At 38.9% G+C, this 17,956-nt stretch overlaps 2 protein-coding genes across 4 annotated transcripts in view; one reads left to right on the top strand and one right to left on the bottom strand.

Annotated features, from left to right (window-relative positions):
- The window catches only part of ACAD11 (acyl-CoA dehydrogenase family member 11), a 28,795-nt gene extending 20,262 nt beyond the window's left edge, over positions 1-8,533 (bottom strand). Inside the window, exons 1-9 of one of the 2 annotated variants that reach the window (XM_068205159.1) lie at positions 8,217-8,533; positions 6,328-6,427; positions 5,979-6,104; positions 4,450-4,611; positions 3,856-4,020; positions 1,986-2,133; positions 1,285-1,406; positions 751-857; positions 485-608 (exon numbers count right to left, since the gene is read on the bottom strand). In XM_068205159.1, the coding sequence (XP_068061260.1) occupies positions 485-608; positions 751-857; positions 1,285-1,406; positions 1,986-2,133; positions 3,856-4,020; positions 4,450-4,611; positions 5,979-6,104; positions 6,328-6,427; positions 8,217-8,353 (1,191 nt within the window). In that variant the 5' untranslated portion in view covers positions 8,354-8,533. Of the gene's footprint in view, positions 1-484; positions 609-750; positions 858-1,284; positions 1,407-1,985; positions 2,134-3,855; positions 4,021-4,449; positions 4,612-5,978; positions 6,105-6,327; positions 6,428-7,007; positions 7,088-8,216 lie in introns of those variants that run through there. The other variant, XM_068205165.1, reaches the window with a different exon arrangement.
- Positions 8,534-8,604: 71 nt separating this feature from the next.
- UBA5 (ubiquitin like modifier activating enzyme 5) lies at positions 8,605-17,774 on the top strand. 2 transcript variants are annotated; one of them, XM_068205178.1, is made up of 12 exons: positions 8,605-8,785; positions 9,821-9,866; positions 9,969-10,058; positions 10,772-10,881; positions 11,294-11,380; positions 11,937-12,021; positions 12,870-12,974; positions 13,143-13,270; positions 13,669-13,804; positions 14,260-14,335; positions 15,056-15,162; positions 15,738-17,774. In XM_068205178.1, the coding sequence occupies exons 1-12, from the start codon at positions 8,640-8,642 to the stop codon at positions 15,819-15,821; spliced, it is 1,200 nt and encodes a 399-aa protein (XP_068061279.1). In that variant the 5' UTR covers positions 8,605-8,639; the 3' UTR covers positions 15,822-17,774. The 2 variants fall into 2 exon arrangements, with proteins under 2 accessions (XP_068061279.1, XP_068061287.1); XM_068205186.1 differs by lacking the exon at positions 8,605-8,785 and having other exon boundaries at positions 9,834-9,866; positions 9,969-10,053.
- The last annotated feature ends 182 nt before the right edge of the window (positions 17,775-17,956 follow it).

The raw sequence follows: 17,956 nt of genomic DNA, 5'->3' as shown, positions 1-17,956 counted from the left end.
TATATTCAGGAATGAGGCTACTATGATACAGTATGCAATCCCATTTTTTTGTCACAGCCTAAAAAGCAAGAAACAGAAAAATTCAGCTTCATATTGTTAAAATCAGCAGTTTCTATTTTTAATAGGTGTCTTTCAGTTCAGTATCTAAGAGTTCTAGGATGTTCTTAGTCTAACAAGTATTTTGGCAACTTTCTTTAAAAAGCATCTCTTGCTAAAAAGCAGAGGTTTTACACTTCAAAAGTTTAAAAAATAAATCTTTCATTAACAACGCATACAACATTTTAATCCTGAAAAGAAATAATGCAGTCTATAATGATTTCTGCTAATATTTTGTAATGCCACAATCATTACTGCATGAAAATCGGGCTGTTTTGGAAAAAAAAAAACCCAGGAAGACATGACTTCTATACGTATTTTTTTTACATTTTTATAAAGTCTAGTCAGAAAATGTTCCTCTATAAACAGGTTAATGAAAAGCTTTTACCTTCTCAGCTGGATAAATGTGCTGCTTCATGAACTGCTTAACCTTCAGCAAAATTTCTTGGCCTTTCCTACTTTGATGGAAGAGCTCTCCAGAAATGCTGTGCTGTGTGCTGCTGAAGGATGACCTAGGGAAGAACATTCAATGCAGTAAAAAGACCAGATTTTCCCCTCATAATAACATAAGCTGCCTTAGGCAGGCATTTAAATAAATGAAGATATTGGAAAAGCTTTGCCTTGCCTGTGACCAGAAGTCTAGACCACTCTTACCTTTTTGAGAGCTCTAATCCTCTTTCTGCCAAAGGCTCCACAAGCTTTGCAAATTCATGACTGTTCTCTGCAGAAGCATTTCCAATAAGATACCTGGCATATACACCCTAAAACCAAAATAAAGCCAGATATGGTGTAATTATGCACTTCAAATTGTCTCTTTAACACACTGGTGATTTCTTCAAATATAAAAGTAACACTTAAATGCACATAGTCTTAAAAGGAAAAAACTTACTGGGATATGCTAATATTGGTTTTGATACATATCTGATATAATGGAGATGCTTGCTGCACAAGAGTTAAAACCATATCCCAGCTAAACCAAACGAAAGGCAAATCACAAAAAAGTAGTAGTGGAAAAGTAAAAAATAAAAAAGAAAAGATAAATGTCTGCATGTGATATGGAAAATGAGCTCAGCCTGTCCCTCAAGCCAACTGACAACAGCATAGACATACAATTATTACCCATGACTAAATGAACTACCCAGAAACACACAAAGGTATGTGGCATTTCAGCAAATGTGAAGGTATTACCTGGGCTATCCCTGCCATTTTAAAATAGGACAAAGCAAGAAAAAAGTTCAGGTTGGGTAAAGTAGTGGAAATACGCCGGCAGCGGCAGTAAATGGAAACAAGTTCTTCAAAGGAAGGAGTTTCTACAAAAAAAAAAACAAAAAAAAACCAGATGTGTTTAGAATACTCAACATTTTCTATGATTTTTTCCCCACCTTATTCTTCAAACTTTTGAGCAGTTTTTAAACTTTATGAGGTATTTCTTTTACATAGTAAACACCATGATTTATCATTTGTCATGACATAACTGTGATATGGAGAGACCAAAGGAAGTAGGAATTGTCAGAATTTCAGATAACCATAACATTTCCTTCTGCCCTTTGTCACCACTCCAGTCAGGCAAATAATTTGACCTAGGGGGAAAAGGCTTTTAAAAAAAAATATATATATATTTACATTTACATTTCCTTTTTCTTCCATTATCTCTTAGAAAGGTTCAAAATAAGTTTTTACAGAAGTAGCATGTTGTAGCTAAGACAAAGCTTGATAGAACAAAACTATCAAAAGCCTCACTATAAGCATGTTTGCTACAACAAAAAAATATGGAAAAGTTCTTTAAAAATGAAAAACTATATGCTTGTGAATTTACCACTTAATTCCTACAACATTTCAAATAGAAATCAAGCCTAGGATTTGTTTCAAGAAAAAGATGAGTTTCCTACCTATGGTGTCTTTGAAACCCAAGATAGAGCCTTGACCCAAGTCCTTAATAGATGTTGGCCAAAAGTAGAATTGAGTGGCATATGCTAAATCTGCTAAAGGATGACCAGTGGTTGAAAGCTCCCAGTCCAGCACTGCCAAAACACGAGCCTTAAATAAAAATAAAAACCTCAAGTGAATGCTAGAAGACATGTTCTCTCCATCCACAAATGCATAACCCACTCAATATCCAAGTGTTTTATTTGGTTACTATATGCTTAAAATTAAAAACACACACTGTAGCTGTCAACAGCAAAAATAATTCCTTTTGGCACTATATAAGATCTGCAGAAAATTAACATTCACATAGGGACAGAAAGCCAGGCATTTTTCCAAAGAAAATATCATTTAAATCTACATTTTTGAGTAGTGTTCTTCCTGTCAGAAACTTCCAAACTCTTCTAGTATAAAAGATGATTGAATTAAATTAAATTAAAATATCCTAAAGAACAGCAGTACTGAGAGCTGTGTTTCTTTCCCAGTCCTGTTGCACAGTCCTTTAGCACAGAAATTAACTGACAGACCATGCATCAGAAAACCTAATTTATCACAACATTGTCCATAGATTAACACTTACGTGGGGAGCTGAATTTTTTTAACACAAGGTCAATTACTACTCAGAGTGACCCTCTGCTGCAAGCATCCTTGCAATGGTGTCTTCATCAGGGTGGTCTGAGACTCCCTACAGAGTCATTCTGATAAGTTTCTATAATTTAGCTGTCCTGTCAACCTGAATGACCCCTTCAGCCTACTCATGATCCATGGCTACTTAAAATATGTGGAAAAGTCTTTCCTACATGGTCAGTCCTGCATACTCAGGAACAGTTTCCACAGATGCCTTAAAATTACCTATGTACAACTTGGTCAATTCCGTCAGTTTCATCAGGAACAACTGTGAGCGTTCCCAAGACAGTCAAATTCCCTGCTCAGGGAATCAATCAGCACATTTAAGCCTAGAAATCATGTCTATCAAGTAATCTATGCACAAAATCTCTAGGAATCTCTGAGATCTGTTGCTTTGTCATGAAGTAGGCATTGCAGTCATGGTCACAAGTTCCAGGCATGTCTTCTGGTCACAACCCAGCAGGTAGCATAGAAAAAAGTAATGAAAATGCAACTGTGTTGATATAGGTAGCACACATTTTTTTCCATAAACTAGAAACAAACAAAAAAAATATCTTTTTTTCCTCTAAAGATGAATGGAGAACTTTCAGGGTCCCTGTGATCTACATGTGCTCCATAACTAAACAGCTGTGGCAGATTTTCCTTGGCTTCCACTAGTGTCATGTATCATACATCCAACTCCAGCTCCAAAAGCCCTTGTTATTAACTGAAGCCATAAAACAGACATCACTGCGCTTTGGATCAGATGTAGTTCAATGAAGTGAGCCTTCAGCTGCACTGAATCCAATAGGATCTATGCATATAAAATGCTTCGTTCCTGAACTTTGAAGCAGGGACTAAAACTAATGAATAGAGTATCTCTCAAGGCCAGGTTGGATGGGGTCCTGAGCAACCTGGTCTAGTAAAAGGTGTCCCTGCCCATGGCCAAGGAGTTGGAAATAGATGATCTTTAAGGTCTCTTCCACTCCTAACCACTCTATGATTCTGCGATTCCATTGATTCTATCTAGCTCCTGCAATGAAAGCCAGGACTGTGTTAGGTACCTGAACACCTTACATAGAGTATAGAGAAGAGTTCAGTTTTCTACTGTTTCTTTCAAAGATGTTTCATGCCCTAAAACAATCCACATATAAGTGTCCCATTACATGATAGGAGTACAAACAAATGGAGGGCCAAAACCTACTAAATGTACAAATACATTTCAAATACCTCTGTTGGGTGGAAGATGATGTTATCTATTCTGAAGTCCCCATGAATCAGGCTTTCTTCATTATCATCAGGTGGCAAGTTGTTTGCTAACCACTCAGCCAGCTTGTTCATGGCAGGAATATCTGTATGAGCAGCTGCATCATACTGTTTTTTCCAAGTTGATACCTTAAAAATACAAACACTTCAACAGATTTTTCAGTTGATTCACAAGTTTTTCAAGAGTACAAAATTTTGAAGCACATGCTTTCGGGCTTTGGCTATGACCATGTTGCATGAAAATTCAGTAAAACCCAGTACCTCTGCATTTGCAAATGTGAACTTAGATATCAACATATGAAATGAAGACTACATCTATTTCAATCCTATTTACATAGCCCAAATCTAATGTAATTCCAAAAGCAAATGCATATCATTCCCTAAGTACAGCATTACAATACCAATCTGAATGTAGTAGTGGCTTCAGATTGTGCACAATTCATTGAACTAAGTGAAGGCTTAATAGCTAAAATACAATCATTAATAATTAACAATTTAGCTTGCAAATCAAACAAACATTCAAAGACCAGACAAACAAGAGAATGTTAAGATCTGTACCTGTCTTTTGCAGTATCCTGGTCCTCTACCATATCCTTGGAGACCCAATGACTGTAAATCAAAGGAGTGCAACAGGGCCAGAGTTTCTATCATTGCAAGATACAGAGCAGAACGCTCTGCTGGGCCCACCTCAGGCAGAGAGATGTCTCGGAAAATGCGACCCTAAAAATACCATAAAACAGGTATTTGGTGGGACACACACATCAGATGAAAAGAAGTAAAGATATACATTCCACATCCAAAACCAAATGTAGTGAATCAATGCTCCCTATGCAATCAAAAATTCCTTCCTCATTTATTTTATTCCTCAGCCAGGGCCAATGAAGGGATTCATAGTAAACCCAGGTCATTAGTATATAGTGTATCTGTAGATGAAATTCTGAATTAGAGCACTCAAACCTGGTATCCTCAAGCTTGAAAGCACACGGAAAAACAATGTTACTGGATTGTCTCTAAAAGCTAAATTGCAGAAAAAATACCAATGAAGACCCCAGGGGAAAGGAGGAGCAGGCAGAGTAATGAGTGGGTTGTGGGTACAAAGACTCAAACAATCCAAATAAATTCACTTGTTTTTCTCCTTAAAAGCAGTTGGATATATTTAGAAGATGGGCTTGTTGTTCCATTTTCACAGTTGTTAAAAAGAGAGCAGTGCTGACCGTCGTAGACTGGACAGACCGTACTTTTACATACTTAGAAAGGTAACAAGGTTTCTTTTTAAGGAATCACCTTGTTCTAATCAAAACCAGTAAAATTCTCCATCTTTGATGAAAGAAATATGTTTCAAATTTTTTCACAGCCCTTACATTCTATTACCCTTGATTTATAGTTTTTGCAGGAAGGTTAACCTAATCTACAGAAACTGGCCCACAAACTTACATTTCTAATTTCCCAGTGAACCTGATGACAGAACAGGATGCAATGAAAAGGAAAAAGCCTGAATTCAACTCTTCCTCACAGAGGATAAAAAGAAAGAAAAAGACACAGTACAGCAGACTTGTTCTCAAAATTACCAAAGTCTAATAAAAAGTGTAACAATTCAGCTACAGCACCCCCAGAGTGGTGGACCACAGATGGAGATATGCTGTGTTCTTTCTGAAACCAGTGTTTGAAATGGAATCCTGCTTTGCTTTCAAGAATAGGGGATTGTATGTCAGCTCCTATCTTCAATACTAAAAAGCCTCCAGGATGTCCAAAGATTCATTTTATAGAGTGATTTTTTTCCCTCTGACTTGTGTATGCTTTTCACAGAAGCAATATTGCCTCATTTCAAGATATCCTTCCAAGAGCTCAAACAAGTACAAGAGGTTAAATACTGAGCTAAAAAATTCAACAAAGTGCGATATAAGCCCTGGAGAAGCTGAAATCTGTGAGAATCACTGATAGCTAGCATTTCTCCAAAACATCAGAAGATTATTTACTCTCATACCACAAGACTGTGCTGAGCAAGGCTCTAACAGAAAGGTTTTAGACAATTTAAAAGCAGTTTGTAGTCGGGACGAGGAAAGAATCTCTCACACGGGAGGACCAACCTGCACATGCTGCATTACATAAAACTCTGTTCCAATGATAGAAACGTCACTGCAATACAAAAGGGGCTCAGGCACTGGAAACCCAGCTGAAAATAAGGCTTTCTGCACACGATATTCTCTATCAACCTGAAGAAGACACAGAAATTTAGGTTCAATTATGCCTCCCAAACAGAAATAAGCACAGTGAATCCTCTTGAATGTTTAATTATATGTAGAGCATGAACATGGGACATAATCCAGCAACTCACTGCATTTCTGGATACATTCATCAGTGTGCTGGACCATCATGTATAGACCTTGGTCACCTGCAAAACAAAGTGTTTGGAGCTCAGTGAAGAATGTTACTTACCTTGTGTGCTCCAGGTAAAAGGGGACCATGGGGCTTCTTCCTGAGCACAAAAGCCTGCCCACCCTTCTGAAGGTAAAAGGTTGGGTTTGACTGGCCTGAGCTGTAAAGAGAAAGACTATAATCACTCAAAAATCCAAGTATTTACAAATTTCTAAACTTCTAACAGAAATGATACTTGCAAAATGCATTGTGACTTGATCTGAACAAAATGTCAAAATGGAAGAAAGCATCTTCTCCAGAGCTGTTTTGTGTTGAGGGCTTTTTTCAAATCTGGACTGTAACAGGCTGCCCAGAGAAGTTGTGGATGCCCCATCTCTGAAAGTGTTCAAGCCCAGGTTGGATGGGGCTCTGAGCAACCTGGTCTAGAGAAAGGTTTCCCTGCCCATGGCAAGGGGATTGGAACTAGATGATCTTTAAGGTCCCTACCAGCCCAAACCACCCTATGATTCTATCCTATTATTAAATTACTGATGATTCTAGAACAAAGCCCCACTCTTTGCCAGCCTGATTATCACATCCAAAGATTATGTTTAAGGTATACCCTATAAGAACTGTAAAATTTTAAAGAATGTATGTTGAAGCACAAAGAAAATTAGCCATTTCAATCATGTGTAAAAGAGAAGGACAACCCAGTTTAACCCTTCATAACAACTTGTCTATCATATTCCAATCAAACCCACTAGTCCTTATTTTCCTCAAGGCTCTGTGTTAACCTGCATGCTTTTCTCTCCTTATTCTGGTTCATTTTTAAGATGTATTCTGACCTAGTCCAATAAACGATTAGACAACTATTGGAAAATAAAAATCAAATTAACTTTTGCCATCATTCCTCCCATTACTTTTCCTTTCTCCCCAGATCAGTTAGGGCTTAGTTTGTACAAGTTTGAAAAGTTTAACTGACAAATACTCTGCTTGGAGCAAAACAAATTTAGGCCAGCTGAAGCCTTGAACTGTAATTACAAGACAAAGAAGTAGAAGCATAAATACTAACAAAATTTTAGCAGACTTTACTATTAGCTACTCTCCTAAGGCCCCTCCTAAATTCTTCTCAGCTGAGGTATATAGGAAAATTAGGGCAGATTGAATGACTTAATGTTTTCTATTTACATCAGAAGACGATGAAAAATTGTTCACTGTTTCTTAGCGATAGCTGCAGATAAGTTAGTCAAGGTCATGCCTATGAAGGAATTAATCCTTGTTTTAAGAATAACGTCACTTCTAATAGTTCCCGACATGAAGTCGTGCAGCCACACCACTGATTTGCTGAATGCAAAGGAACTCAGTGCTCTATGGAATACAGAGGCTTTGGAGCCCAGGTGTAGCACCCCCTTGGCACACCGCATAATGCTCCAGTAATGGGAATCTCGGCACACCCTTATGCTGTTCTCGTGCATTTGCTTACCTGGTGACAGCCTAACGCTTTTACCACTGATTTCTTAAGCCATGTGTGTGCTTATGAACATTACTATTTGCTATGCAATTAAAGATGGAGCAGGTCAATCGCGATTTATGTGTAGGCAAAAAAACAATAGTGGGTGTACTCTGAGGACAGCGGGGAGTCCACCCAACACACAGCCCGCCCACAGACAGCCACAGACTGTGTGACAAAGGTCACTTTGACCGCCACCGCCAACTTTGTCTTCTCCAGGAGCTCAGCGGATGAGCTGGGACATGTCTTTAATTGGACTAAGTCAGAACGCATGTTAAAATTCCATCGACGGCTGCTGCCCGCCATCCCGGCGGCAAAGGGCTCTGCCTCTGACCACTTTCCCTGGCAGGCGGCGACGGGCGGCTCCTCTGCCCGGCCGTCCCGGGCGCTCCGGGGCCGGGGAGCGGCGGCGGCCCCGCCACCCGTGTCAGTGCCCTGTCACCAGTGCCACCTGTGTTACCTGTACTGCCTGACGGCCAGCGCGCCCGCGGGCTGCCGAGGGAAGCCGGGCAAGCGGCTGCTCAGGTAGCGCTCCAGGCTGCCCTGGTCGAAGCGGTGCTGCCGCCGCACCTCGCTAGTGCCCGGCTCCGCCGCCATCCTCGGAGGCCGCGCCGGAGCCCGCCCCGGCCGGGTCACCCGGAGGCGCCTCGGTCCGCCAAGGAAAGCGCTTCGCAGCCCCCTGGCTGTCGGGCCCGGTGGCTTCTCCCGCAACACGACGCTTCCCGGGAGGCAGGTACCGCCCCGGCGGACACCGCCCCTCAGCCCCCTCCCGCCGCCGGCCGTGAGGAGGCGGCTCCGGCGCGGGCCGGCCCCGCCCCGGCGCTTCCCGGAAGCTCCCGGGGCCGGGCCCGGGCCCAGGCCCAGGCCCAGACGTGTCGCTGCCATGGCGGATCCCGGGCAGCTGGAGCGGCTGGAGCGGCGCGTGCGGGAGCTGGAGGAGGAGCTGGCCCGGGAGAGGCGCGGGCGGGCAGCGGCGCGGGCCCGCATCGACACCATGAGCGCCGAGGTGACCGACTCCAACCCCTACAGGTGCGCTGGGGGGCTCTCAGGGCTGCGGGGGCTCTGCCAGCGTGCGGAGGATGGGGAAGGGGGCGGCCGTGGGTCTGGGTGGAGCGGCAGAGGCACATGGAGGTGGAGGAGGCTCGGACGGGTGGGAATGTCGGAGATGGGGCTGGGTGTGCTCAGAGGGTGTCGGGCAGTGCAGGAGGCAGGTGCTCCGGGAGGGATGCTCTCGGATTTCCCACCTGGCTGGGCTGGCAGGGCTGGATGTCAGGGTTACTTTGTATTATCTTGCTTCACAATGCAGGCGGAGAGGGAGAGGGAGAGGAAACCTTGTGAGTTTTTCAGCTAGGTTGCCAGTAAAGGGGACAGGTATTGGTATTATATGAGGTCTTATTCTTCCAAATTGCCCATTTTAGAGGTTGGTTTATATATATTTGGTTTGTATATATTCTTGAGCTTTAGAGACCCCTTCCGTTCTAGAAATCTGATGATTTTTTGGTTTTTGTTTTGTTGGTTTGGGTTTGGTTTTATTTTTCTTTAATACATGTTGATACTCATACTTTCATGAAAAATGCCATAAAGGGATAAAATGTTACTTTAAAATCCTTTCAGATATCCTCAAAACCTGATAGTCTCTATTTATTTTTTTTTATGTTACGTTAATCTAATCGCATTGATCAGAAAACAGTGCAAGTCTTCACTACTTTGCTGCCATATGGTTCATTACCAAAAAAAAAAAAGTGTCACCTTTCATTCTGTAAATCAGGGGTTCATTTACAAAAATATCTGTGTCCTCCTGATTTCATCGATATTACCAGAAGAATAGGTGCATGAGTTTCTGCAGGGTTAGGACTCTGGTGCAAATAGGAAAGCATCTACTCTGTCACTCAGACTGTACCTAGATGGCAATCACAACTGCAGTAGAAACAGCAGGCTTGAGTTTATTGCTTGGTGAGGTTATTTCTAAAGCACAAGTGATTTTAAATACCTGAAAAGCAAAATTGTTGTTAGAAACATAAAGAACATTTTCGGTGTAACGTTGCATTTCTTTTTTCTTTGTAGTCGCTTGATGGCATTAAAAAGAATGGGAATTGTCAAAGACTACGAGGTAGGATTCTATCTGTAATGAAACATTACTTGCATTTTTTCCCTGGGACGAATACTTTTGAGATACTGAATTATTATATCTGTATATTATTTCTTTCTGCAGAAAATCCGTACCTTCACAGTTGCAGTAGTAGGTGTAGGGGGCGTTGGCAGTGTGACTGCTGAAATGCTGACAAGATGTGGCATTGGTAAGGTAATGAGAGTTTTTTTCATTCTTCTTTATCTTTAGAGTACATGGACCAGTCTTCTTCGTAAAGAATTTGATTTGATTTTACCCAAATAAAAAAATGTTGTGAAGAAAGCACTCAAGAACAGCACTTGTGTAAACATTGCACATGAAGAGTCTGTATTTTTATTACACTGATAAAACTGATTTATTTAGGGCTTGATTCTGTATCATGTGGATGATTCTTGTTTGGATGTTTGTCATCTCCATATTCTTATATGAACCTATCTCTCTAATCTTTGTGCTGCAAAAGGATTACTGCGAAAGGAAAACAAAATAAAGAAAAACGAGGGGGTATTTCACATAAAGTCTTATAAGAACCAAGTTTATATCATGCAATTGAAATGTAGTAGATGACAAACAGAAATCTTTATCACAAACATTAGTTTGTCATGTGGCAGCAAGTAGGAAGGTGATAATAGAGGTGATACTGTTCATATAGGTTAATCTATTGAATATTCTTAGTTTTAATGACTTAACAGATTGGTTCAGTTTTTCACGTCCTTACGATGTCAGTACCTCTTGTATGTGAACTGAATGTGCCTCTGAGGGAGGGAGTTTGGCTGGGGAATTTTCTATGGCTTTGGTCTTAGAATTAGTTTTGTTGTTCAAAATTGCCACAGTGCTCTGTTTGCAGAGTCTCTGGAGATTCACACATGTTAAAACAATCTTTGTTGTAGCTGCTTCTGTTTGATTATGACAAAGTGGAACTGGCAAACATGAACAGACTCTTCTTCCAACCTCATCAAGCTGGATTAAGTAAAGTGCAAGCAGCAGAACATACTTTGAGGTATAACTTGGAGAAGTGGGTAGCAAAATGTATTTAGCCAGGATGCTGCTCCAGAAAACCAATGTTTCACTCTTAATAATTTGCAAAGGAGCATTATCTCATTTGGGAATTTACGTATTAAATATTTGTGGGGAATACTGATACTTCAAAGACATTTTTGTACTGGCCAAAACATGAATGTGAGTCTACTTTTTTAAGTATAGCCAGTTTTGCTCAGAAGTTTTGTATAAACGATGCCACTTCCATATGTTGTGGGTTTCTTCTTATCTAATCTGAATTTTTGACAAAAATGGGTGAATTGTAGAGTTCAGAGTGGAAACTTAAGACTGTAGCAACACTTGTGAAATTAGGGAGAAGAATGCAAATTATCATTGTATTGTTTACCACTGACTCCTATTATTTCCTCCATAAGGGACATTAATCCTGATGTTCAGTTTGAAGTACATAACTACAACATCACAACACTGGACAACTTTGAGCATTTCATGGATAGAATAAGGTAAAATCCCCCAACTTTAGTATATTGCTAAATTCTGCTGATGTGTGGTTCTACACAGCCTCACGTTTTTGTTGTTGGGGCTCTTTTCAATTTAATAATTTCCACTTGAAAACCTCTGGGAAATATATGTATATGAAGACATTCCTGCCTAGATGTGTTATGGAAAACAGATCAGATCATATCTTGAGTGCTCTGTAGTAGTTTTCAGGTATGATTTATAAAATGAAGAAGAAAGTAGTGCATCTCATAGAGATCTGATATAACTTACACCATTTGCAGTTCTGTTGTACAAAGATAAAATTCTCCAGTACTTGGTATTGTGAGTGCATACTATATAAAACAGTCTAAAATGCCCATATATTTAAATCCCAGCTTCAGCATGGTGTTGTTTCTACTGCAGATCTAAGATGCTGGTTGTGTCCTGTACTGTATTTGCACAAGCTTTGTTAGAAATTCACTTTTCTTGGGCTTCTGTGCTCTAAAGCAGCATGTTGGTTGCCATGTTGGGGTTTTGTTCTGCCCTCAATTTCCTGTAAATTTCTGATGCTTGTTTCAGTAACGGTGCACTGGAGGAAGGGAAGCCTGTGGATTTGGTTCTAAGCTGCGTGGACAACTTTGAGGCTCGCATGGCCATTAACACAGTAAGGCCACCAAAGGCACAAGCTTGTGGAAGTCTGCTTTCTCCTATAAATAATGTCAGGAATTGTGGAACTGTAGGAAAGACAGGAAGTTAAAAACAATCTCCTAAGAAATGTCCCCCTTGGCTTCAGGAATCTGAGCTTTAACCCAGTTCTTATAAACCCATTTTATGTGTATAAATATAAATATCACTAAAGACTTTAAAGTTACTATCAGCTGATGGTTAGTAAAAGATGGAAGCATCATAAACTCTGTCTTTTCTAATTACTCTAATAATAATTATACAGAGTTTATATAACGGTATTTTCAAAGGCTGGTATGTTAAATCTTACAAAATTTTAAAGATTTTCTATAGCGAATTGTACTTCACATGACTTTTTGTATACTAAAAATGTTGTTTATTTAATCAAACTGATTTTCTTTATAGTAGCAGCCAATGTAGGGTATGTGCCAAATGTATGTTTTCTGTTACCCTTCAGCTGACTTGACCCATAAATTGCAGGCAGGGAAGGCACACAGATACACTGTACCCAAGCCTCTAAAAATCGTTTGTGGAATTGTATTCTGTAGTGTGCTGTAACTGGGTCACTAATGTCTGTATGTGTTGGAACATCACAGGTCCTCAGGAAAGCACAAAGGGCTGGTTTCATGAGGGCAACTTTAATTTTTTGTTTGATTTATCCTTTGATAAACAATTTCTCTTGTATCTCTTCATGTACCTTTTTTCGACCATAGCCTTTTTGCCTGAAAGCAGGGAGATGAATATGTTTCATGACTCCCAATTGTTTGGGTTCCTATTCTTTTCATTAAACTTCTGCAGTGCCGATGTGTGTGTTTCTGTGTTTATAAGGCCTGCAATGAACTTGGACAAATCTGGATGGAGTCTGGAGTGAGTGAAAATGCAGTGTCAGGACACATCCAGCTGATCATCCCTGGTGAATCTGCTTGTTTTGCGGTACGTGGGGCTCTGCTGAATTGCTCACTTGCCTTTTAGAGTGGGACTGGGAATGTGAAGATTAGCTGGCCTTGTGAGTGTGATCCTGGCACAGCTGATGCAGTACCTTAAAATTCTGTGGGATTTCTTGAATGCTTTTTACAGCTTAAGTTCTCTATTGCCCCTCAGTGTGCTCCTCCACTGGTAGTAGCTGCAAATATTGATGAGAAGACATTGAAAAGAGAAGGAGTTTGTGCAGCCAGTCTTCCTACAACCATGGGTGTTGTGGCAGGAATGCTTGTACAAAATGTTCTCAAGTAAGTGACTGAGTTGTTGCTATTTGATGTGTACAGCAATATATTTAAATATTTAAACGTGTTCTGATTTGGCAGCATTAAGTTATATATAAAAAATGCTGCAGTGCTGACTTGTCTTTGGAATTTTGTACATGGACGAAGAATAAATTACTTCTCTTGCCTGTAGCTGAGTTATTCTCACATACCATGAGAAGATGGGATTCTGTATTGATCCAGTTATTCTGTTGCCACCTGACTACAGCATAACTGGATTTAAGGCAATGACAGTAACTCACATTACAACTCTACAAGTCTGAAAGTATAGTCTAAAAGTTCTTTGAGGAAAAATTATTCCCTGAACAACTGAAGTTTTAGGTTTGCACCTGTATTACAAGCTCCTTCTTTCTCTGTGTTTCTAGATACCTGTTAAATTTTGGTACTGTGAGTTATTATCTTGGTTACAATGCGATGCAGGATTTCTTCCCAACTATGTCTATGAAGCCAAACCCCCAATGTAGTGACCACAATTGCAGAAAACAGCAAGAAAATTATAAGGTACAAATGGTTCGGGTTTGTGGGTCAATTTTCTCATTTCCCTTTTCTTAGAGAACAAAGCAAGTTGCAAATCTGTAGTAAAAGAAAATGTTTGTTGCTACTCCAGTTTGCAGCAGTTGTCTTCAGATGATTGCACATGTTGCTGAATATACAGTACTTACAGTTACCTTAAAGGGTAGGAAGAAAGGTTGAGCAAATATGTAGAAGAAAATATTACTTAACTGAATGCAAACTTTTCTAGCAGTCATACGTTTCTGAGTGTTAATGGGTTTGGTGTTTTTTGAACTTGCAGGTATTCTGCCTTTTTGCTCCTAAGCAGTCACCATTTAGAACCTTTTTATCTTACATATTGGAAGTTATGTGAATATTAGGCTTGAACTTCTTTGCTGTTTTCGGAAATTGGACTGTTAAATTTTGGTTACTGAGGGTTTTTTTTTTGTGTGTTTTTCCTCCAGAAAAAAGAAGCTGCAGGACCAAAAAAAGAAGTAATTGAAAAGGAAGAAGAAATAGTACATGAAGACAATGACTGGGGTAAGTCATCACCTGGAGACTAAATTATTTTCCCAACACTGAGATTCAATTTGGGTAAACACAGTTTAGGGTAGATAGAATTCTTCTAGTTCCTATTTTTTATAACTTATGCTGTGGCTTATTTATAATTTTACTGTTGGCTTTTCACAGGTTTTGAAAGTAATTTTACTACAATTTGATTATATGTTTTGAGTGCAATGTGATGTTTTAGGCTCAAAATGTATCTGCTGCTTGATTTCTTTTTAAATATACTAAAGAGCAGTTGTCATTTCCATAAGCATTGTGCTGAGGCATCCCATGGATTTTTACATTCCTCTGAGGGTTTTAAATTAGAAGGAATTATCTTAAGGAATGGTAAATGTGTTTTATATAACCATTTTAAAAATGGAGATATATGTTTTGTTTATTACATGCTATAGAAAATAATCTTATCTTACAGCTGGGAGAAGTGTCCTTATGGTAAAGTTTAAATGGTAAGAACAAGGAAGAGATGCCATTCTGGTTCATAAGTTGTCTATATAGAATTATTTTGTATATTGTAAATGGAAAATATTTTCTATTGATAATGGAATGAAATTGTTGAAATCAAAGGTGTTTCTAGTTCAATTTAATTATGTTTTGGGAAAGTAGCTGCAGTTTTCCTCTTACTGTGATAATTTGGTGATTAAAGAATGTTTTTTTCTAACTTCTAATGGAGGTTTGTTTCCTTTTAATGCAAAGGCATTGAATTAGTATCAGAAATTTCAGAAGATGAGCTGAAGGCTGCATCTGGCCCAGTACCTGAGCTTCCTGAGGGAATTAGTGTAGCATATACTATCCCAGACAAGGTAATGTACTTATTCTTTATGAATTTTTGAAAAACACATTGTAGATTAAATTTATAATACCAGCCAGTCTGGTTACCCTTTAAACCTAAAACAGCATTCTATCTTGAACAATTCCAGTGAAATGTGACCTCAGTTCATTTGATTATTCTTTTTTATCGTCCAGTTTTGTGTTCCTGAGAAAGACACTTCTTTAAGTGGGGATGCTAGTGTGAATGTACTGCTGAGATGATAGGAATGAATGCATTTGGGGGCTGGGGGAAAGACAGCAGCTGTCACTTTCTCAGTTGATATTTTGGTGACTAGTTAATTTTTACCATACATATCTTGTAAAAGCTGTATGTAGTCAAAGATCAATGAGTATACCTGGGGAACATGGAATCTGAATGTCCTGCAGTAAGAACATTCTCTTAGTCAAAATAGTTTACAATTGAAGCATATAATCACTTAGGCCTAATCTCACAACTGAGTACCTGCTTCTAGGAAAATGGTGTGGTGTAACATCAATAAAACTGATTTGTGGGGGGTTTTTTTGTTTACTTTTTTTGTTGACAACTTTTCCTTCCTGTTCCTAACAGGAAGAGAATTTAATAACTGGGGACACAGTTGCAGAGTCTGAAGATACCCTAGAAGAACTCATGGCCAAAATGAGAAACATGTAGGAAAACAAATATTAAGTGCAACTTTCATGAGTTTGGATGGACATTGGATTTTGAGAAGACCAGACTTCTTCCTTTTTTTCTTTTTTTTCTCCATTGAAGCTTACCTTTTCTGATGAAACAGAACTGTTACAGGGGCAAGAAGGACACAGACTTACATGTTTATATTCTGTTTTTTCATCATGTCTTTATTAACAGACAGAGCTGTGCTACTGTAAATTTTAGTTTCTCAGCATTGCTAGTGTCCAGATATTCAGTGGCAAAAAAAAAAAAAAAGATAAACTAAAAAAGCAGGCACAGCACGTTATATACCCTATGATGTAATGAGAATAGCACATAGAACAGGCCAAGGGAAAGATGAAATCTACTGGAGTAGACTGAGTGGGTGAAGGGCTGATGATAATGTCTCTCGTGTTGCTGCTCCTGAGTTTCCAGGCACTTCTACTTGGTTGTCATTCACTGGTCTAAAGTCTTGGCATGGATCATGCTGTGGCTACTTATTTCTGAGTAATGAGAACATATAAGCCTTTTCATCTGCCTTAAATATCCTTGGGATGGAATTTTCTTTATCAATGCAGCTTTACTGTGCTTGTCCTTAAACAGCTGCCTATGTTTTGTATGTGATGTTTTGAGTATACTGTAAGAAGGTGAAGTCTTTTGTTATTATTACATTAGCAGCATGCCACTATTTTGTCTGGCAGATGCTTTTCATGACAAAATTATGAGCAACATTGGAAAGAACTGGAGATTTTGTCTCTCTTTTCAGAAGTCTAAATATTATATTTTTGTTGGTTGCTGGAAGTTTAACTATAATTCTGATCACTTCCCCTTCACATGGACTATGTCTGAGTTTGCACAGAAAGTCTTCTAAAATTAGATGCTATAAATTTTTAGTTTTGCAAATATTTTCATTGGAGTAGCTCACCTGTTGTATTTGTCTTGTAAATGACATAAGTACAGTCATATAACCTTTTAAATGGCCACATGTTAAACTGACCTGTAAATATTTGCATCCTGGAGCACCAATACCCTGCAGAACTGGAAGGATCAGTTTCAAATATTTTAACTACTGTGGGCATCTGATCCAGAACTTGGTAATTATTTCAGCCTTGGGAGTGTAATACAGATTTCCAAATTGGGCTCTTCAAAAAACTTTCCCACAATGTGATGCAGCCAACACAGTGCCAGCTAGCAATGGCAGTAGTAGTAGTAGCCTCTAAAATGAAAAGAGACAGCAATACCATGGTGATGCTTCTGTTTCTTAGGGCAGCTGAATGAATACCTGTTAGTTATACTAATAATTAGTTAAAAAAATGTTTCATTTCTAAGTAATGGTTACAAAATTCAAAATCCGTTTCCTCCACAGCTGGCATCAAATTATATTATACACAGAAAAATCATTTCTAAAACCAGTGAGGGAGATTTTGGGTGGTTTTGAGTCTGGGGCATTATACTGTGAAATTGAAGTAGCTTTTTTGGATTGAGTTCTGTTTTGGAGAAACCAAGTTTTAGAAAAGAACTGCAAAGAAAGATAGGAAATAGAATAATGAGACCATTAAAAAGGTAGATACTTGAATCTGTGTCACTAAGTCTACGTTAGCTTGATCCAATGTCAATTTACGTGTTATTTACATTTCTGTGTGACTTTCACCTTTCTGTTGGGAACAACAGAAATCAGGCACACAGCTGTGTGGATCTGGAGATCCTGAGGCAAATGGCTGACTCACTTCTACAACAGCTCAGTTCATCCTGACTCTTAACTGTTTGGCTGCTATCACAGGATTGACAGCTTTATGAGAGGTAACTTCAAGTACACTTTTATGAGGAAATTAATACACTTTTGTATGCCCTGTTAGTGAGAATACAAAATGGTTCCTGTGTTACTTTAGACTTTCAACTTGTATATACAAGAAGAAATTGAAATAATCAGAAAATAAATAAAAGATGATTTATGTGTCAATGGTTAAAATTATTTAAAAATAAACAGCATCCAAAAAACAGTATTAAGGATCCTTTTTTTTAATTAAAAAAATATTTACAAGTATAATGTACTTTAACTGTAAAACACAATAGAATATTTATTGCTTCCTTGGTTATGAACTAACAAACCAAAGTACATTGCCATGATTAAGTCCAGC

The sequence above is a fragment of the Anomalospiza imberbis genome, chromosome 1 (genome assembly GCF_031753505.1).
Source record: "Anomalospiza imberbis isolate Cuckoo-Finch-1a 21T00152 chromosome 1, ASM3175350v1, whole genome shotgun sequence".
NCBI lineage: Eukaryota > Metazoa > Chordata > Aves > Passeriformes > Viduidae > Anomalospiza > Anomalospiza imberbis.
Note: the sequence above shows the minus strand (reverse complement) of the source record. Positions and strands in the feature narration are given on the sequence as shown.

Excerpts from the sequence above, each read along its gene's own strand:
- UBA5 (XM_068205178.1), top strand. The coding sequence starts at position 8,640 with ATGGCGGATCCCGGGCAGCTGGAGCGGCTGGAGCGGCGCGTGCGGGAG. Across the intron at positions 8,786-9,820 it reads ACCGACTCCAACCCCTACAG|TCGCTTGATGGCATTAAAAA; the intron begins GTGCGCTGGGGG and ends TTTTCTTTGTAG. Across the intron at positions 15,163-15,737 it reads CATATACTATCCCAGACAAG|GAAGAGAATTTAATAACTGG; the intron begins GTAATGTACTTA and ends TGTTCCTAACAG.